Source organism: Berghia stephanieae, chromosome 7 (assembly GCF_034508935.2).
Source record: "Berghia stephanieae isolate SIO BIC M18660-M18661 chromosome 7, UCSD_Bste_1.3, whole genome shotgun sequence".
Taxonomy (NCBI): domain Eukaryota; kingdom Metazoa; phylum Mollusca; class Gastropoda; order Nudibranchia; family Aeolidiidae; genus Berghia; species Berghia stephanieae.
Window position 1 is genome coordinate 15,924,809 of NC_088366.1, and position 26,446 is coordinate 15,951,254.

The 26,446-nt window shown below is 35.1% G+C and overlaps 1 protein-coding gene and 1 non-coding gene across 2 annotated transcripts; one reads left to right on the forward strand and one right to left on the reverse strand.

The window, feature by feature from the left end:
* The first annotated feature begins 6,462 nt into the window (after positions 1-6,462).
* Positions 6,463-6,581, forward strand: LOC144977705 (5S ribosomal RNA). The gene has a single exon (XR_013646390.1). It is a non-coding gene; the product is annotated as a 5S ribosomal RNA (ribosomal RNA).
* Positions 6,582-9,100: 2,519 nt separating this feature from the next.
* Positions 9,101-25,815, reverse strand: LOC144976472 (beta-1,3-glucan-binding protein-like). The gene is made up of 13 exons (XM_078920765.1): positions 25,754-25,815; positions 25,124-25,233; positions 23,320-23,406; positions 19,529-19,548; positions 18,844-18,936; positions 17,155-17,229; positions 15,437-15,503; positions 13,707-13,874; positions 13,141-13,218; positions 12,383-12,479; positions 11,795-11,863; positions 9,899-10,022; positions 9,101-9,387 (listed from the first exon to the last, which is right to left on the reverse strand). The coding sequence occupies exons 2-13, from the start codon at positions 25,230-25,232 to the stop codon at positions 9,193-9,195; spliced, it is 1,182 nt and encodes a 393-aa protein (XP_078776891.1). The 5' UTR covers position 25,233; positions 25,754-25,815; the 3' UTR covers positions 9,101-9,192.
* Between the last annotated feature and the right edge of the window lie 631 nt (positions 25,816-26,446).

The window sequence follows — 26,446 nt, forward strand, 5'->3', positions numbered from 1 at the left end:
TGAAACTCAGAAGGGGAACAAAATGGTTAGGGCGCCTATACGATGATTTGGGGCTTATGTTGGTAGAGACCCACAAAAGAGCACCAACATTGTTTGTTATATTCAGGATACTCTTTCGTGGCAGTTCGGAATGTTTGGATAAACAGACAAAAGAGGCATTTTTAAAACAATGGAAAGAGCGAGAAGCTACCACATACCCATGTATGATTTTGGTTTACTTAATGACATAAAGTCCAGTTTGAACAACTCTTCCAGGGTATCTTTATCACTTATGTTAACATCGGGAATATAAAGGTCCATGTTTGTGACAAAAATTCAACAACTGTCTGGATGTTAACATTGAGTGATGCAAGGTTTGAATCTGACAAATAATGGTCCTTGTGTAAAGTCATCTCTTGTATCAATCTTACTCGTATTTCGTCTGTTTGTGTGTCTTTGCCAAATGCATACACTGCACCACAGGCAGGCAGGCAATCCCCATCGGCCCTCAGCTTGACTGGAAATAACTGTTTCCCATCACATAGAGGTCTAGGTATATCATTTGAAATTAAATGTGTACACCTGTTGTCAATATCAATGCGAGTTTTGATTACACTTCTGCTGGCCCCAGCTATTTCACAAACACGTAATGCTTGATTTTCACATTCATCAACCACTTCATCAAATGATTTCAATTCATTCAATCTTTTGATAAAACCATTGTAATCTATTTCAGTCGGCATCAACTTAATGTCTATGTCATCTTGGTCATAACATTATTGAACATTCTTGACTCCTTTTCTCCAAAGCGCTGAAACAAGCATGTTAATGTTTTCACATTTTTTACATGCACATGCTTCTCTGTCCCTTTTTCTTGGAGTAACAACCCAAAATGGCTTAAGTCGGTAGAATGAAGAAAATGACACGTATGGGTTGCAAGAGATGTATCGCTTGTACAAATGTGACATTGTATCACATAATAGTCTTCTTTGTTTCTTGACTTTATTTCTTGTTTTTGTATTTCTCTTTCCTGGAGCTAATTTAGAAGTGTCACCTTTCGGAAAAAATCTCTTACTATTTGCTTGGCAAGATCTGGAAATTTTGGAGACATTTGACGTCGTTTCTGAATTTTTCCAAGAGTTTATATTTTTTAAGAGTCATACCAGCTGCCAGATGTTTCACGGATGTGTACATGTGCCTTCTGTTCCTCAAATGTTTGATGTCTTAAAGGAGTGCAAAATGATTTTGTAATATTCTTTTCACTTTCTTGTTTTTTATGCTATCTTTCAAAAGTTTTTCTAGTTTTTGATTGGGGTGTCAACGAAAGTTTTTTAAATCTTTAATGACCTGTCCAAGCGCTTTTTTGTACTTTTCGGATTTCTTTTTCGATTGAGATAGAGAGGACAGCCTTTTCACTTCTTCAAGACTTTAGTTTTTCAACATTTAGGTTTCATTAACTTCCTCCATTGCACTTTTCCCGAATTTTCTGCAGTATAGCTTATATTACGAGATGAGAGTTCATGTAACATAAGCCTAGGCAGCTACTTCATATTTAATGGACGCAGCCATGTTGAAACATAAAAACATAGGCATAAACAGGGTTGCCAGATTATTTTTCAACAAAATGCCAGGGGAAGACTCAAAAAATGCCAAAACACTCAAAAAAATGCCAAAGTCTGTTGACTCCCACCCCTACTAAGAAAACTACTCACTTTTGATAGACAATTTACTATCATATCCTGGTGGCTTGCGTGTTTTCTTTTCTTTCTTTTTTTCTTTTTTTTTTTTTTTGAATTATACTAAATTTCCTGTTGGGGTTAACAGGCGACCATGACGCAAATTTTCACGAGTTTTGCAGGAGATTCCCAGAAAACTTACGAGGATACTTGTCGAGGGCTGAATTTGAGTGAATATCTGAGGGAGGCAGGGCTAGTTCAGGGTGTGAGTTTTAATAGCAAAATTTTCCGATGTGAAGAGATTTGTTTTTACGCGTTTAGAAATAATTAAGAAAAGGTGTCATTTGAAGAATAATATACAAGAAAAGAAAATGCCAAATGAAAATGCCAAATGCCAAATGATTTTTCTAATGCCAAACGGTTTTCAAAAATGCCAGATTTTTGGAATCTGGCATTTAAAATGCCAAACTGGCAACCCTGGGCATAAAAAGCAAAATGTGGAAGAGCGAGACGAAATAAATCCGATTACTCGGCCGTTTTCAAAATAACGCCAAATTCGAGTCCTCCAATTTTTGAAAAGTCAAGTATTTCCAACATACTCATTATTTTGTGTATGCTTTCTGTGATATGTATGCGACATAAAATTGTAATAACAGGGCTTAATGAGTTTCCCGTGGTCACCTAATCATGTATTTGTGAATTACAATCTACATGTGACTCATTCCTGTTACGCTTAAAAAAATATGTCACATTACATAAGTTAACACATTTTTGGACAACTATTGAAATAAAACATTGAAAAACAATAAACACAGAGCATTGATACTAATTTTGACAACAAAATGACATTTATTGTTTTACAAAAGGCATTCAGAAATCAGTTTTTGAAAACAAAGGATATTATTTGAGCAATCATCATCTCCAAAAATTTATAGGAAAATGGCAAAAATAAAAATTGTTTACCATAGTCTAGGTATATAAGTGTTAAACCACCACAAATAATATTTCCTTTCAAGTATTTATATTTAGCATGAAAAACATGAAAAAGTCATTCTTAACAGGAATGAGTTTGTGTAACAGGAATGAGTGGACGTAACAGGAATGAGTTTTCTGTTACAGGAATGAGTAATTACAACATATTTATTCGAAAGGATTATAAATTCAATACGCTTAGTGATTGAAACTCAGAAGGGGAACAAAATGGTTAGGGCGCCTATACGATGATTTGGGGCTTATGTTGGTAGAGACCCACAAAAGAGCACCAACATTGTTTGTTATATTCAGGATACTCTTTCGTGGCAGTTCGGAATGTTTGGATAAACAGACAAAAGAGGCATTTTTAAAACAATGGAAAGAGCGAGAAGCTACCACATACCCATGTATGATTTTGGTTTACTTAATGACATAAAGTCCAGTTTGAACAACTCTTCCAGGGTATCTTTATCACTTATGTTAACATCGGGAATATAAAGGTCCATGTTTGTGACAAAAATTCAACAACTGTCTGGATGTTAACATTGAGTGATGCAAGGTTTGAATCTGACAAATAATGGTCCTTGTGTAAAGTCATCTCTTGTATCAATCTTACTCGTATTTCGTCTGTTTGTGTGTCTTTGCCAAATGCATACACTGCACCACAGGCAGGCAGGCAATCCCCATCGGCCCTCAGCTTGACTGGAAATAACTGTTTCCCATCACATAGAGGTCTAGGTATATCATTTGAAATTAAATGTGTACACCTGTTGTCAATATCAATGCGAGTTTTGATTACACTTCTGCTGGCCCCAGCTATTTCACAAACACGTAATGCTTGATTTTCACATTCATCAACCACTTCATCAAATGATTTCAATTCATTCAATCTTTTGATAAAACCATTGTAATCTATTTCAGTCGGCATCAACTTAATGTCTATGTCATCTTGGTCATAACATTATTGAACATTCTTGACTCCTTTTCTCCAAAGCGCTGAAACAAGCATGTTAATGTTTTCACATTTTTTACATGCACATGCTTCTCTGTCCCTTTTTCTTGGAGTAACAACCCAAAATGGCTTAAGTCGGTAGAATGAAGAAAATGACACGTATGGGTTGCAAGAGATGTATCGCTTGTACAAATGTGACATTGTATCACATAATAGTCTTCTTTGTTTCTTGACTTTATTTCTTGTTTTTGTATTTCTCTTTCCTGGAGCTAATTTAGAAGTGTCACCTTTCGGAAAAAATCTCTTACTATTTGCTTGGCAAGATCTGGAAATTTTGGAGACATTTGACGTCGTTTCTGAATTTTTCCAAGAGTTTATATTTTTTAAGAGTCATACCAGCTGCCAGATGTTTCACGGATGTGTACATGTGCCTTCTGTTCCTCAAATGTTTGATGTCTTAAAGGAGTGCAAAATGATTTTGTAATATTCTTTTCACTTTCTTGTTTTTTATGCTATCTTTCAAAAGTTTTTCTAGTTTTTGATTGGGGTGTCAACGAAAGTTTTTAAAATCTTTAATGACCTGTCCAAGCGCTTTTTTGTACTTTTCGGATTTCTTTTTCGATTGAGATAGAGAGGACAGCCTTTTCACTTCTTCAAGACTTTAGTTTTTCAACATTTAGGTTTCATTGGCTGTTTTAGTAGCTTCATATCTTTGACGAGAGACATACTGGAGTGGAGATTTTGAGTGTGAGGATGGAGTGTAACTCAGGTCAAGATTTTGCTGTTTCCGGTTTGTAGTGTGTGTGTGTGATAATTTTTTATGCAATTCTTTCTCTATTTGCGTTGTTCTCTTGGTGTCTTATCTTTTATGGACTTTTTCTTTCCATTCGATTTGTCGCTCTGGTATTTGTCTTGTTCTTTTTTAAGATTAACAGCACGTCGAATAGGAACTCCATCTCGTCTTTGACGGTAAAGTCGTTGCTCTCGGCTGACATCATGGCTTTTTTGGCCTTTGTGATAAGAAAACAAAATAAAACAATCGTTACAACAAAGCTATGACCCTTGAAAATGAACAATAATATCAAGTTACATTTCGCCACCCTCATTCCTATTACAAAACAAGGTGTAGCATGAATAAAGTCAAGAAACAAAGAAGATTATTATGTGATACAATGTCACATTTGTACAAGCGATACCGGGCCGTTAAATCATAGTAATCATCTAAAATGTATCTGGGCCTAACAGGCAACAAACTATGTTTGGACATTAGGCATTTGGTATTGGCAAGGTAACTTTGCACTAAAAATAGTCTTTCAGCAATGGAAGAAATTAATATGTAAACAATAAAAATTGTTTTAATGGTAACGTTGTAACAATGAATGTTACCACTTCAATGGACATAGGCCTGTAACACTTCAGTGGTTAACAAAACACTTTACCAAACACATCCTTATGAAACAAAAGAATATGCTATGAATCGATAAACCATGTGGAGGCGCCGTGGCCGAGTGGTTACCGAAAGGGACTCCCGACTGGGAGGTAACAGGTTCGAAAACCTCCACAACAATAGAGTGGTTTCCTTAATCAAGGAAATTCATTCCGGTTGCTTCACTTTGCTTCACCCAGGTGTATATCATGGTACCAGTGCTGCTGGGAATGTAATTTGCTATAGACCAACCTCGTATTCATAAGTTAAATGTCTGTTTCATGCTACAGCAACAGGGATAAGCTCCGATTCTATGGGCCATTATGCTCCAAAGGACTTAGTGACAATAAAACATGTGTTTCATTTTATGAAAGTTCACATTCCTCATTCCTGTTACTCATTCCTGTTATGTTTTCCTCATTCCTGTTACATCCCTCATTCCTGTTACAAAACAAGGTGTAACAGGAATGAGTGTAACAGGGATGAGTTTATCTCTCTTCGATTCATACTATCCCTAAAATATGCTTTACTCCAACATTAAAGTATGACTATTATTTAGAGCCTTAAAAAAGCTATAAACTGATACTTTTTATTTTTAATACAAGTTCTAATTTAAATAACAAGCCCTGGTAACAGGAATGAGGGTCATGGTCTAATGTTGAACATTACTCACCATTCTTGAAGCGGTTTTGACCTGGAAATCACACTGAATGAAAAAACCATGTGTTTGTAGTTTCGGCCGTGATGGAAAAGGGGCAGCTACGGCGAGAAAACATTGTTAGTTGCACTTCTATTGTTAAGAGGATTTTAATTGGTTAATTTTCACTGCCGTTACAGGAATGAGTAGCCCCCTTGGGGACAGACTTTATTAATATATAATAAAACTTTAAAAAGTCTGATTGTTACAAACTTTTATGAGGATGTTAGAAGATGGCAATTTGCATCAGGTGAATTCATAGGTGTTTACAACAAGACACTCCATTTTGTTAAAAATTCGACTTAAAGCCAACATGCAAAAAAAAAGGACAGGGTATTTTCCTCTACCCCAGTCAATACAAAACGTCATATCTATCCTGAATCTCTCTCGATTTTCGTTTTTTATGTTTCATACAAGTTAGTAATGTGTAGTGAGACTGTGTAAGCAAGTATTTGCTAACAATATATGCATCAAATATTTCAAAGATCCAATTATCGTCACAGGACAGGAATTTGGCAGTTTTTTGAAAAAGGCCGTACTACGTCAACCAAGGATTGCCACTTCAGAGCTCTCTTGTACTTGTCAGTTCGCACTGATTGCCCTTAACCATGGAGTCTCTGTTCACCTAGCCCTTAACGAATCTATAAAACAACAATAACACCATTAGAAAAACCAAAGATACATTACTTGAACAAGTATTATAATTTTTTATTTTATATATTTTATTCATCGTCGATGATTTTACTCCTAGCATAAGGTTGTCTACGGCCATACCACGTTGAAAATACCGGTTCTCGTCCGATCACCGAAGTCAAACAACGTCGGGCGTGGTCAGTACTTGAATGGGTGACCGCCTGGGAACACCACGTGTTGTAGGCTTCTTTTTTTTTTTTTTCCTCCATCTCCTTTGTATATTTTTGCATTCGAATAAGTCGTTCAATGTCGGACTTTAAGGTCCAGCTTGATTCTCTCTAACATGCTGATTAGATGACTATACAAAGTAGGTACAGTACACATCATGAAGTCTGAGGTTTGGTGCCCAGTCGAGGCAGTCTGGTTTTTTGGAATGGCTAAAATTTTTGTTTTTTAGATTTTTCTCTCTGCTTACTTTGGCACTGTTTCGTACACACTTTTTCGTTTTTGATTAAAATACATTACATATTATATCTACAAGATTCAACACCACATCTTCATGAATTTTCTGTAGTTTCAATAATAATTTCCATTAGGATGAAAACTTTTTGTTTTTCAATGTATTTTTGTTGTTGCGGCATTGTATTCTGAAACCCTCTAGACGGTCTTAGCCAGAATAGACTCAAATGGATCAATCATATTATTATGTATAAATTAAATTATATTTTGATTCTGAACCTGTCTCTTGGCTCAATGTTCTCTATAGCATCATCTTCTTTATTGATGTTTCATCTAGTTCTGCTTTTATTCAACAGCAGGCACATTTCCTTTAGACTATATTCCGTTTCATAATTCATATCAAGCTTAAGGCTAGAAATTCTTCACTTTAGATTACTAAGTCCACCAAGGATTGCCACCATAGAGCTCTCTAGTACTTGTTAGTTCACACTGATTGTCATCAACGAATCTATATAACATCAACAACACCAACAGATCATATTGATAAAAATACATTACTTGAAAAAAGGTACTATTTTTTAAATTGTAAATTATAAGTTATATTGGGGGCGAAGTGGCCGAGTGGTTAAGGCATTGCACTGTGACCCGGAAGGACCCGGGTTCGAGCCCCGCTTCAGGCACTTGTGTTTTTTTTTCCTTGAGCAAGATTATTAACCCCCAATTTGCTCACTTGGAAAACATGGTTGATTCCTGTTGACATCTTGTTTGATGAGTTATATCATTTCCTTCGTGGAATGCCTAGGCGACGATGTCTTATGATGTCGTGGCGGAAAAGGCATAATTTAAAAATTCAATTATACTTTTTATACTTAAATATCGGTTCTCGTCAGATCACCGAAGTCAAGCAACGTCGGGCGTGGTCAGTACTTGATGGGTGACCGCCCGGGAACACCACGTGTTGTAGGCATTTTCGTCCCCCTCCCCCTCCCCCATTCCTTTTTACATTTTTTCACCCTAATAAGTTATTCTTTATCAGGTTCAGCTTGATTTTGTCTAAAGTAATAATCATAAATGAATATGACCGCTTCGATAAAGAACAAAATACCAAAATACATATACCAAATGTTATAAATAAATACATACTTTTATGAAAATAAACTTATAACCAATAGACTTATTTTGAGGAAAAGTTCACAGTGATGTGTTGCAAATAATGAAAAATAATTAAGGAATGCACCCAAGATTAAGATGACCCACTTTGAAATCACTGACTTCACGGTTCGATAACTCAGACCAAAAGATGGCTGAGAAACGATTTAACTGATGCACTGCGAACTTTTCATAAAAATAAGTTTATTAGTTATATTTTTATTTATAAAAGTATGTATAAACTAACATTTTTAAAGTGATATCTCATTTACCAAACGATAGATATCATCCGTTGATAAGAGAGACGCATGCGTAATGATATGTTGACGTTCTCTCTGTAAGGGCATGTGTTCGGAGCCAGTCAATACGCTTCAACAGTCATGACGTCACTTCCCTCGTAATGACGCATGGTAATTTAGTAACAGGCTAAAAACTATCGGAACAATGGCGGACACTCTTATGAAATATTTCTCCGACGAACATAAAAGTGTATCCAGGGGAGAAAAACATTATTACATATGATGATCATGTTTTGACTTTTATCCATTCTGATCACAAGACATATGAAGAGTTCTAGCCAGCATGTAGAATAAAAAGTACCGATTTTCTTTGTTTAGAACCACGATTATCGCCGTTGCTGGGCGACGTGACATCAGACTATTGAATCCAATTGATGATTCACCAGTTTCGAAGCATTAACCAATCAGAGCATTATATCCTGTCATTTACCCCGTTCTGTCCCCTTGACTATTTATTTCCAGTCAACGAAAAGGCATGAGCTACCCAGTGTTCAACATGCAAAACATACAAATCGGTCAGGCCAAGTAAGTGAGTATTTCTCACAATGTTTTGACACACTGATGAAGGAATTGCATCGCAGCACCTGATGACACTATGAGCGTCCCCCCCCCCCCAATCATCTGTGTTAGAATTGTGAGTGGTGCTCAGGATCTGAAGGGTTCTTTTGGTTAGGGTGATAGTCACGTTCTTAAAGTTGTCTATGAGTCTTCGGTTCACGGTCATCTGTTGATTTCAGGGGGAAAATATGCTTTTTTAAAATATTCGACTCAAAATCAAAACCACTGAAATGTTTACTCGATTAGTTTTATTTAAACATACAATGACTGACATAATTTTCAAAAATGTATGCATTATATTATGTTGACGAAATAACTCGAGACCCATACTATAAGAAAGGGCATCCGTGTCATTAGCTTGGTAGGCTTAGCAACAAGAGGCCAACCACCAACTACAAGTGTCTCATTTCCACATAGTCGATTATCATGGCCACATCTTCTCTGACCCAAGAGGACAGCCAAAGGTCACGACCTTTCCAAAAGTCGTCCACAGCCGTTGGAGAACCATTTCTCCAAGGCTTATTTTTGAAGTTGTCAGAGAACATCCCGCTTGTGCCTCCAACAGCCACATTCAGTATCATCACAAACTGAAATAGAAAATAAAGAAGGGATCCAATAAAAGGAGTCACACAACAACCGAAAAGAAAAAAAAAACAACAAACAAACAAACAAAACAAACAATCAAAAGAAAAAAAACAAGCTATACAACACAGTATTTGATTTTTTGAATCATGACAATATTTTTCTTCAGATTTTATGTTGTAGAAATGAAATCTGAATGAGAAAGGTGTCGGTTGCATCGTTAACGCACGTGACGATTTTCCTGTAGTTTGTAAGGAGCGGGTTAAAATCACTTCAGCATGATGCCCCTGTCCACCCAGCAGTGATTGGGTATCTGGGTCCGTTCGATCTGGTGGAAAGTACTTTGCGATAGACTGGCGTCCTATCCATGGAGTAGCAAGCAATTTCTATTGTCCGTTTAACGCTTTAGAAACCGGGATAAACTCCGGCTCCATGGGCCTTAATTGCTCTGAAGAACTACATGATACAACTTGTAGACGGTGGGTCACATATTATAATTTATCATTTTTCTCTCACCTCTTGGTCAAAGGGTGCCATTTTGCCTCCATTGGACCAAATGTTTTGTCCAGAGAATCCACCCATGTTCCAGAAACTACTTCCGGGATCGACGTACAATATTTGCTGATTGTCCACAGATATTCTGTTTGAAGACAGGAGTAATGACCTTTAAATACATCGCAATAATTTTGGAGTCTAGATAAATGAATTGATAGATATAAGTACAGTATAGAAAATATGAAACAGCGAAAATATTTCTTTCATGAAGGACACAATGCATAACATAAAACTGCGTTATTGATCTGAAATTTCTTTTAAATATGATTTTTATATAATACATCTTCTTGTGAAGTTTCCCAACAAATTTTACCCGACCGCACGTTGCAACAAACTTTTGAAAGGAAAAGGTTCCTAAGTTCTCCCTTGGCAGCAGCTTCTAATGGTGCTCACACTACTATGTTATGGCGATCGACCCATTCTGTAAATTCTTTACCGCAGTCGTGCACCGTCACAAACCCGCCTGGAAGCTTCGTCACAACACACCGTTCAACTAGATGCTCTGCGGTTTCGGGTTCGTTCCCACATCGGGTACATATTGGACAGGTGGAAAGTTCCCACTGATGAAGCGATTTTGCAATTAGGTAGGTTCTCGACCGAAGTCGATAGGCTACCACCCAGTGTCTCCTCTTACTAGTGGAGAAGCCTGGCAACTTCTCACCTAGTTTCGAGGAGTGTATTTCCCCGCCCCCTCGAGGGATTGAAATCGTCCAAATCGACTTCCATCTCGTATATGCATCTCTGTCTCTTGGCTGTCGAAGTTTCCCGACATCGAGAAACTATGGTTCGGGGTTGGTTGCCGTGTTCGAGACAGAAACTTAGAGACTTAGAGACTATCGAAAATATTCTTTTTGTTATGTTCGTCAAGAAAATTCAGCGACAATCCTCAGGGTGTGTTTGACTGCAACAGAAGCCGAATCCAACTTGTTATAGAGGCAAGGCGAGGCAAACATACCCACCACCACTGACATCAGTAACATTTTCGTGAAGTGAAGAAAATTAAGTGAGTACTTTTCAAATGAAAATTGATCATCATTGTTATTATTATTGTTTAATAATGGAAATTTTTAATTTCACAATATTCAAATGCTTTTAAAAAAATCCCCCCCCCCCATTAGTATATTTTGATAAAGCAAATATGTCCAAATTCCGTTTTCTACTTGTGCTTGGAGAATGATTTAATAGTGATTAAAAAATAGATTAATATAGATTTTTATTGAATAAAAACCCATCAAAATATGATCATGGACAACCAAAAGACGTTATATAGTCATGTGCAAGAGTAAGTTCACACTTTTTTCATCCTTTATATCTTTTGACTCAAACCAAGCAATGCATTGTGTTATATATCATTTAAAGGTTTATTAAATACCTATTCAATGAATGTTACTTTATTCCTACTTTTACATTCAGTCAAAAGATACAATGCTTTGAATTTGAAACACCGAAATTTCAACTTTGCGCTGATAAGAATTTTAGAGAACGCAATGCTGGAGGTACTTAAACTATTGGATTTTTACACCAATTTTGAAATTCCATAACTTTATAAAAATCAGGGTGACTTCACATGCTTTGATAAATATATTATCAACAAAACCAGTTTTTTTTCCCCTTTAACTGTTTTGTTGTTATTGTTGTTAATATTGTTATTAATCTTGTAGTTATTGTTGTTGTTTTGTTGTGTTTTCTTTTGGTGTTAATGTTGTCATTATTTTTGTTGCTGTTGTTGTTGTTGTTGTTGCTGCTGGTGTTGTTATTGTAGAGGAAAAACTCAACAGATCTCCCTCCTGGCAAGACATTAATCCTATTCCAAGACGAATGCTCCGCTTCCCCCCCCCCCTGCCCCTCCCAACTCACACTAGATGAGTAGGTGTCCATTCCAACTTGTATACGTGAAATGCGTCAGCCCAAGAGGGGTCCCGATGCCTACAGAGAAGAGAAGGGTGAGGGGGTAAAAAAAGAATAAGGAACAATTTAAATGGGTGCCATTTTGTGTAGAAGTTGTGGATCCATGGTTGAGGTTTAGTGATGCCAAAATTTGACAAACAATGTAAACAAAAAAAAAAACAAAACAAACAAACAATCAAAATTACGTTAGTTAAAGGTTAATCTTTAGTTTAAAAACAAAACAAAACACATTGCTCTGCAGTAATATAAACCTTTAAGATTTCCTTTTGGTATTTATTTCTACTACATTTTTCTTACTTCGTTGACAATTTTTCATTATCTTTAAAGTTTATAGATAGTATGTGCTTGGTTAAGAAGCTCACAACATTGCCATCCGGAAGTATAACGGACCAATACACAAAACTCTGTGTGTGTGTAACCTTGAACGTTTATAGTCTGGTTAATACAGTTTACTGAGAATTACTCAAAAACGCGGATGGCAAAAAACAATAACAAAGACCCGAGTGACGTCATCTTCATTCTATCTATATTTCCTACTTGTTTGCTGTAGTTTTCCTGAACATGTTGTGGGCTGCGTCAGTTCCCCAATGGAGTGTGCTCAGGATCGTGCCTACACCGTCTCTGCCGGCATTGCCTTGATTGAGATACGGGGAAAAAAAAAAAAAAGAAAAATGAAACGACTATTAAACTCTCTTCTTACCAGCTATTTTTAGAATAACCCCCGAAAATTCACACCCACCCAGCACAAAAACAGACTTTTCTTACTCAAACAAAAAGTAACAAGTGCATTCTATTCAGAATGTTGTTTAGCAAAATGAGCTCTACAACACAATGTTTAGTTTTTATAGCGGCCTCAAAATATTTCTTTAAATGTTGTGAAAATCAGAATGAGAAAATTGTCGGTTGCATCGAAACGAATGTGACGATTTTCCAATGGACAAGGTTAATCTAGTTCAAATGTTATTTGATTGAATTCAAAACATACTCAAGCTTTAGAACATGGTGGTCTAGAGTAATTTCAATGATGCTAAATTGCAGATGATAGATGGATCTAGATGGAGAGATAGACAGATAGATAGATAATTAGATAGATAGATAGATAGATAGATAGATAGATAGAGAGAAAGAGAAAGAGAGAGAGAGAGAGAGAGAGAGAGAGAGAGAGAGAGAGAGAGAGAGAGAGAGAGAGAGAGAGAGAGAGAGAGAGTTTTTAAATAGTTCACGGTGAGAAATAAAGGTTTGAAAGCGTGTAAAGTATAAACTAGCGCATTATCCGTGCGTGTGGCTCAAATTACCTCTAGATTCCATGAGGTCAATCTCCCCAGATCGTGGCCATGTCCCATAATTGTCACGTTTCGGCAGTATCCAGATGGCTAAAGGACATAATTGTATTATATGTCATAGCATCTCATATATCGTATAACATTTCATAGCACACCATATCATATCATATCATATCATATCATATCATATCATATCATATCATATATCATATCATATCATATCATATCATATGATATCACAAACATAGCTGTCCGTTCAATATTATATTATATTATATTATATTATATTATATTATTATATTATATTATATTATATTATATTATTATTTATATTATATTATATTATTATTTTATATTATATTAATTATATTATATTATATTATATTATATTATATTATATTATATTATATCATATCCTATCATACCATATCTTATCACATCGTATCATTTATCAATATTCAGAGCTAATAGTCAATCTGATTTTAAATCTTGAACTTATCTTAAGAATAGAACAACACATCATCATCATTATTATATCTAACCTCGTACTAAATACATCAATCCGATCATACACATACCTGGCCACAACCAGTCGCCAGTAGGTATCCGGGCACGAACTTCCACCACTCCGTACCTAATGGAAGCTGAGGATGACATCCTGGCCGACCATACTGGGGGCAAGAGTCCATCCTTCCCTTCTCTGTGACAACCATTGGCATGGTTATTGGTGCATGTTCCAAACATGGCTGGATGGACGCAGTTTAAGATACAGTAATAACAACCTTAACAATAATAACAACAACAACAACAACAACAACAACAATAATAATAATAATAATAATAATAATAATAATAATAATAATGATAATAATAATAAGAGTAGTAGTAGTAGTAGTAGTAGTAGTAGTAGTAGTAGTAGTAGTAGTAGTAGTAGTAGTAGTAGTAGTAGTAGTAGTAGTAGTAGTAGTAGTAGTCGTAGTAGTAAAGATAATAAAAATGATGATGATGATGATGATGCTTCTGCTGCAGCTGCTGCTGCTGCTGCTGCTGCTGCTGCTGATGATGATGATGATGATGATGATGATGATGATGATGATGATGATGATGATGATAATGGGCAGTTATATGAGAAAAAAAAAGTCACTATTATTTGGACTACAGTCCGCTTCTCCGTTTCCGACTTACTTATATCAAAGTTTGGAGTCAAAAGCATATTATCATTATTTCAACTTATGGAATTTCTAATCTCTATTTAAATTTAGTATTCACTGATGTATGCACAATAAGACAGAGAGGTCTTGACCTGCACCTTCTACTCTTCCATGTAACCAGTCCTTCGGAGGACTAATAATGAATAGGTTGCTTATTGAATCATAAAGTGGCATAACTATTTTAGTAGCAGAATGTATAGACCGATTCTTAGGATTACGGGACATAAAAAGAGCGAGGATGGATGATCTTTATTGACGACCAGCATATTATATTAAACTAGAAAATAAGATGCCATTACTCTGAAACCAGGGTATAAATTACTCAAGGTATGTTTCCAGTCCTCTGGAAGAGTGACTTTACACTTCCAATGAGATTATCATCATCATCATTGCCTTTTACACCCTGGGTCAGGGTATAGGCCACAGACAAACAGTTTCCATCCTTCTCTATCCTGAGCTAACTTTTTTTTTTTTTTATCTCATTCCAGGTCTTACCACTTCTCTGTATATCAGCTTCTTTAATTCTTCTCCATGTTCCCGTGTGGTGTCCAGGGTCCTCAACTGAGAGGGTCAAGAATAGCCCAACGCCAAGCCAGCGAGTCGTAAAAGGCGACTAATGGTGTGTGATTCCCCCATCTTTGAGTCACCTGGTCCTCCAGGTTGGGGGTTGGCAAAGGGTTAACACCCCTTTCCGTTAAACTCAAACCGTTACAGAAACGCAGACAGACAAACCAAATTCTTTTTTTTTTAGCTTGGGTGACCGAAGAGTTTCTGGAATTACAGAATTTACGAAGGACAACAGACAAAGCCGAAAGGATCAAGGGGAAGGCCACGAGGAACATGGAGAAGAATGAGATTAGAACCGTGTTTTAACATCACACTTTTGTTTTTCCTATATATAGTATGCGCTTGGCTAAGAAGCTCATAACATTGCCATCCGGAAGTATAACGAACCAACACACAAAACTGTGTGTATCCATGAACGTTTATAGTCTGGTTAATACAGTTCAGTGAGAATAACTCACAAACGCGGATGGCAAAATATAACAACAAAGGCTTGAGTGACGTCATCTTCGAACTATCTGTTCATAATTTACCATTCATGTCCATGACTCCTGTATGCAGGTAGTGCTCGTCGTATCTTGCATCAGATGTGGTCAGGGTCTGGTAAATAAAAACGTTCCGTGGAAAACATAAGTCAAAGTGATACTTAGCCGTTAGAAGCCGCGGCCTGTAAAAAGTAATAAACACAAATTTCGATGAAAGTTCGAGATGGCTCAGTGAGTAGCGCACTCGCTTCACAAGCCATGGGAATAAGATTGATCCCGGACGAATTTGAAATTTTCTGTTACATAAAAAAAACATCTATCAACATAATATTATTAATGCAAAATATTTTTTCATTAAAATTGCCTAATTACTAAGGTTCACGTTTTCTTCTTAATTATGGGTCCCGATATCTCAAGGGTGGGGCGGAGGGGGGGGGGGAGGCCCGATAGCGTCCTATCAAACAGGGTAGTAAGCAATTGCTATCGTTCGTTTCACGCTATAGAAATCGGGATAAACTCCGGCTCCATGACGGGCCTATAGGCTCTGAAGGACTAGGCATGTAACTCGCAGCAATGTAATACCGTTTGTAGTTATTGAGTGACATTTAACGAAGCATCGCCCAAAGCAAGACATCTCCTGTTTGAATAATTAACTGGTTCGCCTAGACGTTTCCCCTTACAACCGATAAGATGGTTTTGAATACCCGGAAAAAGGCTCTTTACTTACATTATTTCATCGTGCTAAGGTGTAAAATGAGGATCTGGTGATTAACAGCGTTGTCTCGCTCAGAATATTAAAAAATTGTAATATCTTCCAAAATGCTTCTAATCTCGTCCAATAGGGAATGAGATTAGCGGAAGAGTAGCGTCACTTGATTGGACGCCACCGGCCAGGGCATACACACACCGGCGGAAAAGTTATTAGAGAGAGAACGTCTTGTTGGTTGTGCGCATGCGTCTCTCGTCCTCGCTTCCGGTGAAAGCGGCGAGACACTTCACCGAAAGCGAGGGCGAGAGAGACGGATGCATGCGCAAAAACATGTTGACGTTCTCTCTGTAAGGTGATGTCCAATCAAGGGACGCTACTCTTCCGCTAATCTCATTCCCTATACACGTTACATGTTGCTGTTAGCTAGCGCCGGATCTATTGTAAAGCGCCATGAGCACGTTTAGTGGAAATCCCGCTATACAAAGTGTCAATTTTTCTTCTTCTTTTTTTTTTTTTCAATTGTAATAGTACCGTTTGTAGTTATTGAGTGCCATTTAACGAAGTGGTTCTCATCTTATGCTTTTAAATCTCCATTATACATCTCTCCTCTTCCGCTCTGATATACTTCTCTTTCTATCTATCTATCTATCTATCTATCTATCTATCTATCTATCTATCTATCTATCTATCTATCTATCTATCTATCTATCTATCTATCTATCAATCTATCTATCTATTTATCCATCTAACATATTTATCTATCAATCCCTCCATCTGTCTATCTTTCTATCTATCTATCTTTCTATCTATCTACCTATAATATCTATCTTTCTATTTATCCATCTAACATATCTATCTATCCATCTCTCCATCTGTCTATCTATCTTTCCATCTATCTATCTATCTATCTATCTATCTATCTATCTATCTATTTATCCATCTCACATATCTACTAATCGAGTTTGTATTAATATGTCTATGCTGATCTTTTATTCTTTTTGAAAACAATGATAACCTCGACCAAAGTAAACAATGTTTCAAATCATATTCCACTCACTGGTTTTATATATAAATGTCCAAGTCTTGTGTACGAATTTCTTGGGTCGTTGGTATACACTTGAAATTCTCCATTCTGGGAATAGTATTATTGTAAAGAAAGTAAATTATTGCTTGACAGGTAGACAACAATACAGAGAATATTTCAGGAAGTTGACGTCCTAGCGCAAGTTAATCATTTCAAAAAGAAAAAAGAAAAAAGAAAAAAGAAAAGAAGAAGAAGAAGAAGAAGAAGAAGAAGAAGAAGAAGAAGAAGAAGAAGAAGAAGAAGAATAAAATGATGATGATGATGATGATGATGATGACGATGAAGATGATGATGATGATGAGGATGAGGATGAGGATGAGGATGATGATGATGATGATGATGTTGATGAGGATGATGATGATAATGGTGATGATGATGATGATGATGATGATGATGATGATGATGATGATGATGGTGATGGTGATGATGATAGTGATTTTGATGATGATGATGATGATGATGATGATGATGATGATGATGATGATGATGATGTGATGATGATAATGGTGATGATGATAATGGTGATGATGATAATGGAGAACAGGAGGAGGCGATGGGTGAAAAAATGGAGGAGAAGTAGTTAAAGAAACAGGAGAAAAAAATATGAAAAAATCGTAAAAACCTTGTCGTCCTATAGGACTAAAAGGAAACCCAATTTACCAACTGCATGCGTTTTGATTATCAACATATCATAAGGTGGCTATTCAGAAGTATTGGATAGATATCTGGCAAAGACTTTATTACGTAATGAAGCCATAAAATGTGCTATGTCAAAAGTTGCCGTTTTCGAAAGATTTTTTTTCTTCTCAATTTAAAAGAAAAATATTTTGCTAAACCTTGGCTTTTTGTACTTAACCCAAATTGTTACAGGCTCATTTGTGTGATGGATATAAACATAAATGTGACCATTCGCCTCAAAACGGTATTAAGTCGGGGTGGTTAAGATGTTGAAAATTGAATTTATAGCCAGAAACATCAGACTTGTGTTGAATTTGTGTGTTTAATAGAGGAGAATGGATACCATATTCTAGGGTGCTAATGCCAACAATTTATATTTTTGATCAGTTTAACATTTAATTCGGCTTTTAAATCTGGTTCGTTCCGACATAATACTGTTTTGAGACGATGGGTCATAAATGTTTTTTGTTTCTTTTTAAAACATACATTTCCTCTTACATCCCAGAGTAAATTATTCTACACGGTCTATTTCGAGGGAAGACCGATGTAAGTCTGGTGTCAACAAAGGCACCGCAAAGCGAGCAAAAGGGATTACGTTTCCTGATTAAAGGAAGAAAAAATAAAAAGAGATACCGAGATTGGGTTTAAACTCGGATCATCCGGGAAAAAGTGCGATGCCTTATCATTTTGGCTATCTTGCCCTTACTCTCAAATTAACGCAAACCATTGCCATAGAAACAAAATTAAAACAAAGCCATTATTGCGTTTAGTTATCAACCCTGTAAATCAAAGTCTACATATATGCAGGTCTGACATCCGAACCCGATTTTGGGCCTAGTTTAACATTGTTGTAATGGACACCATTTTGCGTCACTTTTTTTTGAGATTTCCATTACAACAATAAGCCCAGAAGGAATTGGGTTATCAGACCTTCAAACAAGTGCACGTCGCTGTCAATAAAACGTGTACTTAGATATTACTTACATATCCCCCGTACATTGATACTTGATGTTTCCATTGATTTAGATCAAGCGAGTTGAAGTCATCGCGAAAGGCCACAACATCTCTATAACGGCGCTTAATAAATGGGACGGGGTTTGCAAAAATTGAAAAGATTAAAGGAATAATGCTAAAGAAACACAAATTACGTCGTTTTACATAACTAGACCCTCTAACGGCGCTTAATAAATGGGACGGGGTTTGCAAAAATTGAAAAGATTAAAGGAATAATGCTAAAGAAACACAAATTACGTCGTTTTACATAACTAGACCCTCTATGTTGCACGCCATCATAGATCACAACTCTATTCAAATTGAATATGAAAAAAAAGCAATTGACAAACCGGATCGAAAACTTTTATAGATATGCCTGGTTATATTTATCATTATTCTAAAAGATTAAGAATACAAAAATATGAAATGGGGTACATTAGCACTGCGTTGCAAAAAGCTATCAGACAAGTTTGAAAATAAAATTTGTAGATCGTCACGGATATTTCTATGTCTGAATTTTTGTTTTCTTTTGATCTAATGATAATAGAAAGACAACCAAAAGTATCATCATGTCAACAAATTGAAAACCATCGTGATGACAATACAACAGAGGAGGATTTATGGATAACACCCAAGCGACATTTTTGATTTCTGAAAGACGCATTTTAGAACAAACAAGTCTGGATTTGACATTCGCTGAGGATGGAAATGATAATATATCACGAATGTCAAGAAATAGCTGTCAACTTAGCTCTTTAGAAATTCATTATTTTGAAAAGTACTAATATATCAGCCGAACTCTTCACCGCTTTTATAATTTATGGTTAGAGTGGCAGGTGTATTTTATTATTGTTTAAAATAAATAATAAAAATATAAGAAAAACAAGCAAACAAACAATAAAAAAACAAACAAACAAACAAACAAAAATAAAATAAAATAAAACAAGATACGAAAATCATGATGTCTTTAAATTCACATAAAAATGATTCCTCCTAAAATTCGAGTATATTATTATTATTAGCCGACGTGTAGATGTATGCAGTTCTGACATCCGAACTCAATTATGGGGTTAGTTTAAAACATTGTTGCAATGGACAATATTTGCGTCATTTTCAAAAATATTTCCCTTACAACAATGAGCCCATAGTGAAATGGATTATCAGACCTTAAAATAAGTGCACGTCACCATTAACTATGCTATACTTTATTATTAATCCCAATTCATAAACGTGCAGACCACTATCACAGACCGACAAATAACAATAAACCCCTTAAACGACAGAATTTTCAGAGCAAAATTCTGCCGATTTCGGATTAGTTTCTCCACATTTGAATTATTATTTTTCAGAATTGATAAGTGTTGGGAAAGTTTTTCAAATGTATAATATTATATTAAATTTTCGCTCTCATTGAATGGAATTATAGTTATTTAAAGTGAGAATATTGATGCTTAATAATCTATTGCAATATTAGATTAAATAACAAAACGTCATTAGTTAAGTAACCTATTCGAAGTGTTTTTCCTGTCTCTGTCAAAGTCCTCTCCTTACCAACCATAGGAAAATCGTCACATTCGTTACGATCCAACCCGCACTTCATCATTCAGATTTCTTTTGTAAATCACAATTTAAAGACAAATGTTTTATTAAGTTATAAAAACGTGACACTGTGATGTAGAGTTTATTTTGATGATCAATATTATGCATAGAATGTATTTGTTGCTTTTCTGTTTGGGTAAGAAAAACATATTTTTTGTGTTGGGTGGGTGTGACGTTTTGGGAAAAATTCTAAAAATGGCTGATAAGGAAAGGGTTAAATTTTGAACTTAATGACCCATCGGGGCAATAACTTAAAATGCTTAACCATTACAAAGTATCACCCAGGAGTGGACAAACATTGAAAATGTCTCTGAAATTAAATGTGACTGGTATCACCATTGTCAGTTTCAATAAAGTCATTTGAAATGCGGCTATGTGGTCTTGTGGTATGACACTCGCTTTCGGATCGGAAGGTCCTGGGTTCGAGCCTCGCTCGGCGCATAGTTGAGGTCTTGGAAAAAAAGGCTCTTTACTCACATTCTCTCACCGTACTCAGATGTAAACTGAGTACCTGGCCGTTAACATCTTTGTCTCTGTCCGAAAAAAATCGTAATACCCCGTCCTACATGTTAAGTGTTGCTGTTGACCAGGGACCCTTTGTAAAGCGTTTTGAGCACGTATAGTGGATATTGTGCTATATATCTTTTAAAAATGTCAATAGCTAAAAAAAAAGGGTATAGTTGCTTTTAGAACCAAATTGAATAAGGCTCGCTACATGTCTATCAAACTTACCAACTTATTGCCCATGTGGAACCGACCATGAAACCACTTTACATGTGCTTATGGATTGCCCATTATACAACGTGCAACGTTCGAACCACTGGGTCACCCCTACAGCACTCAACACAAAGTTCTATGGTGAGGCTGAGGACCTAAAGCGGACCACAGACTCATAGCAATATCGGACTGCAGCCATAGATGTCCATCAGAGAAGAAGAAGAAGAAGAAGAAGAAGAAGAAGAAGAAGAAGAAGAAGAAGAAGAAGAAGAAGAAGAAGAAGAAGAAATACGATTTCAAGAAAGCAACGATGTGTATTTGACTTCATCGAACGTCTTACTAGTTACATTGTCGGACCATCAGCTGTACATTTCAGTGAATCCTCCCTGCGAAAAAAATTTTTAATGTAAAAAAATGTAAATATTAATTTATAGTTATTGTTGCAACTTCAAGAGAATTTTCAATTTATAGTGACAGTTTTAACTATTTTACAGTGTTGAAATTATTCATATTATAAAGCGCAGCTCTGTTATGGAGCTGTTCCTTATATATATTAATATATATTATATATATATATATATAATATATATATATACATATATATATATATATATTATATATATATATATATAATATATATATACATCCTATTTCCATTGTATTTTTATCTTATTGTGTAAATTATAACATGTCTGTACAAAAAAAAAAATCCTTTTTGGATACAATAAAGTATTATTATATTATTATTATTATTATTATTATTATTTTTATTATTATATTATTATTATTATTATATTATTATTATTATTATTATTATATATCATTATTATTATTATTATTATTATTATTATTATTATTATTATTATTATTATTATTATTATTATTATTATTATTATTTTATTATTATTATTATTATTATTATTATTATTATTATTATTATTATTATTATTATTATTATTATTATTATTACACTTATTCGATTTTAATTGTTTCCTTTAATTGAGCTTTTATATATCGCAATATCCACTTAACTTGCTCAAAGCGCCTTACAAAGGGTTCCTGGCCAACAGCATTTAACATTTAGGCGATATTACAGTTTCCGGACAGAGACAACGCTGTTAACGGCCCGCTTCTCAAAGAGCCTTCTCTAAGAGCTCAACTATGCGCCGAGCGAGGTTCGAACCCAGGACCTTCCGATTCGAAACCGAGTGTCATACCACTAGACCACATAGGCGCACATAGATAGTTGATATTGACTTCATAATCATGATTGAATTAATCTCCCTGTTTTTAGACGCAAAAATTAAAGTACAAATGCGTCTACATTTAGGACGTAGTAGTGATTGGAAGACGAGGAAGAAGCCTGGCAGCGTAGTGTTGTGCGGCTATGTGGTCTCGTGGTATGACACTCGCTTTCGGATCGGAAGGTCCTGGGTTCGAGCCTCGCGCTCGGCGCATAGTTGAGTCCTTGGAAAAGGCTCTTTACTCACATTCTCTCACCGTACTTAGGTGTAAAATGAGTACCTGGCCGTAAACAGCGTTGTCTCTGTCAGAAAAATTGTAATATCGCCTAACAGGTGTCATGTCCCGTCCTACATGTTAAATGTTGCTGTTGACCAGGGACCCCTTGTAAAGCGCTTTGAGCACGTTAAGTGGATATTGTGCTATATAAAACCTCGATTTTTTCAATTTTTTTTAAGGCATTGGTCACAGCAGCTATCAAGTTCGAGCTCCACTTCAGGCACTTTCTCTTTTTTTTTCATTTTCCTTGGGCAAGGTTATCAACCCCCAAATTTGCCCACTTTGGCCAACATGGGTGATTGTTGTTGACATCAAACATTTGTTTGAGGGATTTTCTATATATTCCTTCATGGAATGCTTAGGTGACAGCATCTAACATTGCGTGGGAACTTTTTGTAAAGCGCTTTAAGCACGTTTAGTAGATATTGCACTATAAAAAAGCTCATGTTTTTTATAAACAAATTTTAGAAAATTTACTTTTCTTTACGCATCTTTATCAATTTGTTTCATATTTCTCATAGACATCTCAATCTTACCATGAATCAGAGGATGTACATTTGAAAAACCGATATGAACATTGCATTGTAATAAAAGTTATTAATAAAAGTTATCAAACGTTTGCATACTTACACGTTTTTACTCCTTTGTGACGATAAAGTACGTTTTTCATCCCCATGTTAAATGTGACTGCTTTGATTTCCTTTCCATCGTCACTATCTGCAACAAATTCAAAATAAGTACTTTAATTAATAATTTAAAATATGTTACTAATATTAATAAAGGGGATATCTCTGTCTATTGATAATTAACATGAATATTACTTTTTTTTTAAAATAATGTGTCTTTATTCATCTCTTGTGGAATTTATCATAAGAGAAGACTGAATAATTCTATGTACCAGCGCCATGCAGCGCCACAAATAAGCTAAGGCCACATTGCGAGGTAGAAAAGTCTCGAACTTGGTACATCCAGGATACGAAGCGAGCCCATTCGTCTCTGCCACATGCTGCAAAGAAAGGTACAAACATGGTGCTTTCAGAATATTCGTCAGTACCTTTTGCTGCGAAGGATCGTTCTTGATCTATCTAGAAAGACGATCTACTATTATAAATGTAAACCACATTTTGTTATTTCTTGTCTGAATGAAGAATGATGTAGTAGAATTTTGTCACAAGATTATTAGTAGTAGTGTAGTAATTATAGTAGTTGTTGTACTAGTAGTTGTAGTAGTAGTATTAGTAGTAGTAGTAGTAGTAGTAGTAGTAGTAGTAGTAGTAGTAGTAGTAGTAGTAGTAGTAGTAGTAGTAGTAGTAGTAGTAGTAGTAGTAGTAGTACCAGTAGTAGTAGTAGTAGTAGTAGTAGTAGTAGTAGTAGTAGTAGTAGTAGTAGTAGTAGTATCAGTAGTAGTAGTAGTAGTGGTAGTAGTAGTAGTAGTAGTAGTAGTAGTAGTAGTAGTAGTAGTAGCAGTAGTAGTAGTAGTAGTAGTAGTAGTAGTAAGTAGTAGTAGTAGTAGTAGCAGTAGTAGTAGTAGTAGTAGTAGTAGTAGTAGTAGTAGTAGTAGTAGTAGTAGTAGTAGTAGTAGTAGTAGTAGGAGTAGTAGTAGTAGCAGTAGTAGTAGTGGCATCCTGAAAATAAAGATAATCATTAATAAATAAATAAGGATAACATAATAATCCATTTGACCCACGCGAGTTGAAACAAGATTTATCAATACTGAGCTAGATCCCTTTTTAAAAAATGTAACCTGATGCCTAAAGTCAAAAATATAGTCAGAAATAACAGACTTGAGTTTCTTAATCATTAAGGGTTACATATCTAGGTCAAAAGACTTCTAAATATACTCTGTTGTTTTTGCAGATATGAATGTATATAATAATTAATGCAAACAAAAGAAAAGATCAAATCTATGAAAGGTCAAGTTGGTGCATAAGTAATTTTTCGCCACAGATTTGTTGATCACAAAGCATTTTTTTTAAAAGCGAGAAAAAACAATTCTCATACATCGTTTACTTACTTCAAAGCATGGGTTCTTTAAAGTTTCATTGGGAGGAAATAACAAACTTACTCAAATAGATAGCGTGCGCTGGCTAAGAAGCTCACAACATTGCCATCCGGAAGTATAACTGACCAACGCACAAAACTATGTGTAACCTTAAACGTTTATAGTTTGGTTAACACAGTTTAGTGAGAATTACTCATAAACGCGGATGGCAATAAAAAAACAAAAAAAAAAAGAAAAAAAAAGAAAAAAAAACAACAACAAAGACCCGAGTGACGTTAATTTCGTTCTATCTATAGACAAAAACAAAAGTGACAGATTTCTCGTAATTTTAGCTTTGAAAAACTATTTTTAGCATTATGCAATACACTGCCGTTTTGAGGCAAAAGGTCACAAATAATACGCATTTTTGTTTTAGAAAAATTCATAATTTACCTGGCAAAAGAAGCTCTAGGTTAGGTGATGAATATTCGATGCTGACATCATAGGCGTCTGATGCAAGGATTAGACATATTATGCTGACGAGGATACATTGAATATGCATGCTGTGGAAGAGAAATTCATTGATATTCTTAGTGTCAAGATAGAATGAATAAATAAGAAAAATGTTATAATATCATAGACTAGAGAGTTAAATTAATCTTCCTTTTGCTATATATATTGAGAAGATTTATTTATTGATTGATTTATTTATTGATTTATTTATTGATTGATTTATTATTCATTATTATTATTATTATTATTATTATTATTATTATTATTATTATTATTATTATTATATTATTATTATTATTATTATTATTATTTATTATTATTATCATCATCATTATCATTATTATTATATTATTATTATTATTATTATTATTATTATTATTATTATTATTATTATTATTATTATTATTATTATTATTATTACTATTATTATTATCATATTTTTTTTCTTTTTTTTTTTTTTTGCTCTTTTTTGGTTTTGCACAAAGTTTGCTTTTTTATTTTAAAAACAATCTATAATAAAATACTATATTAAAATATCAAAGACTCCATAATAATAGAAATAATAACTACCTGTCGATATATCATATCACAATTGAAATCTCTTAGTGTGGAAAAGTGCACATTCACTGTTAGACGTGAAGTGTGTGGAGCGCGTTGTCCGTGTTGCACACTTTTAACACAGCGGTCATTCTATTGACCATCATCACAGTGCGAAAGAAGCAAAGAACTTATCTAGGAAACTTCCGACTGATAACTGCCTGAAATGGTTGTCATGATCGCTAAAACCATCTTTGGTATTGGGCGTAAGGAAATTTTAAAATAAAATAGATAATATTTCTTTATTTTTTAATTCGTCGTCAAATTGAGTCGTCAATATGTACTGAAATCCGTGACAAGGATAAAAAAAAAGTTTATTATCTTATAAATCAATCTGGGTGGAAGGGTAAATTGGTTACCAAGTTTGATATGAACGTGGGATTTTAATACTATAATAATATAATGGGAGGGACAACAGCGACCGCTCTTTGTAGACAAGGGCAGTATTGGTACATACAAGCAGCAAATAATTGCATTCAAAAGACAATACCTACCCCCCCCCCCCCACACACACCCACCCCCAGAGCACATTGTCAGATTTCATTGCTAAGAGGATTCAATGAAGAACTTCACTGTAAATAATCCATTTAACACACTTCTGTTGCTGTCAACAGGGATCAAGTTGAAAACAGTAGATGTCTAAGTCTCGGTGTATTATTAGCATAT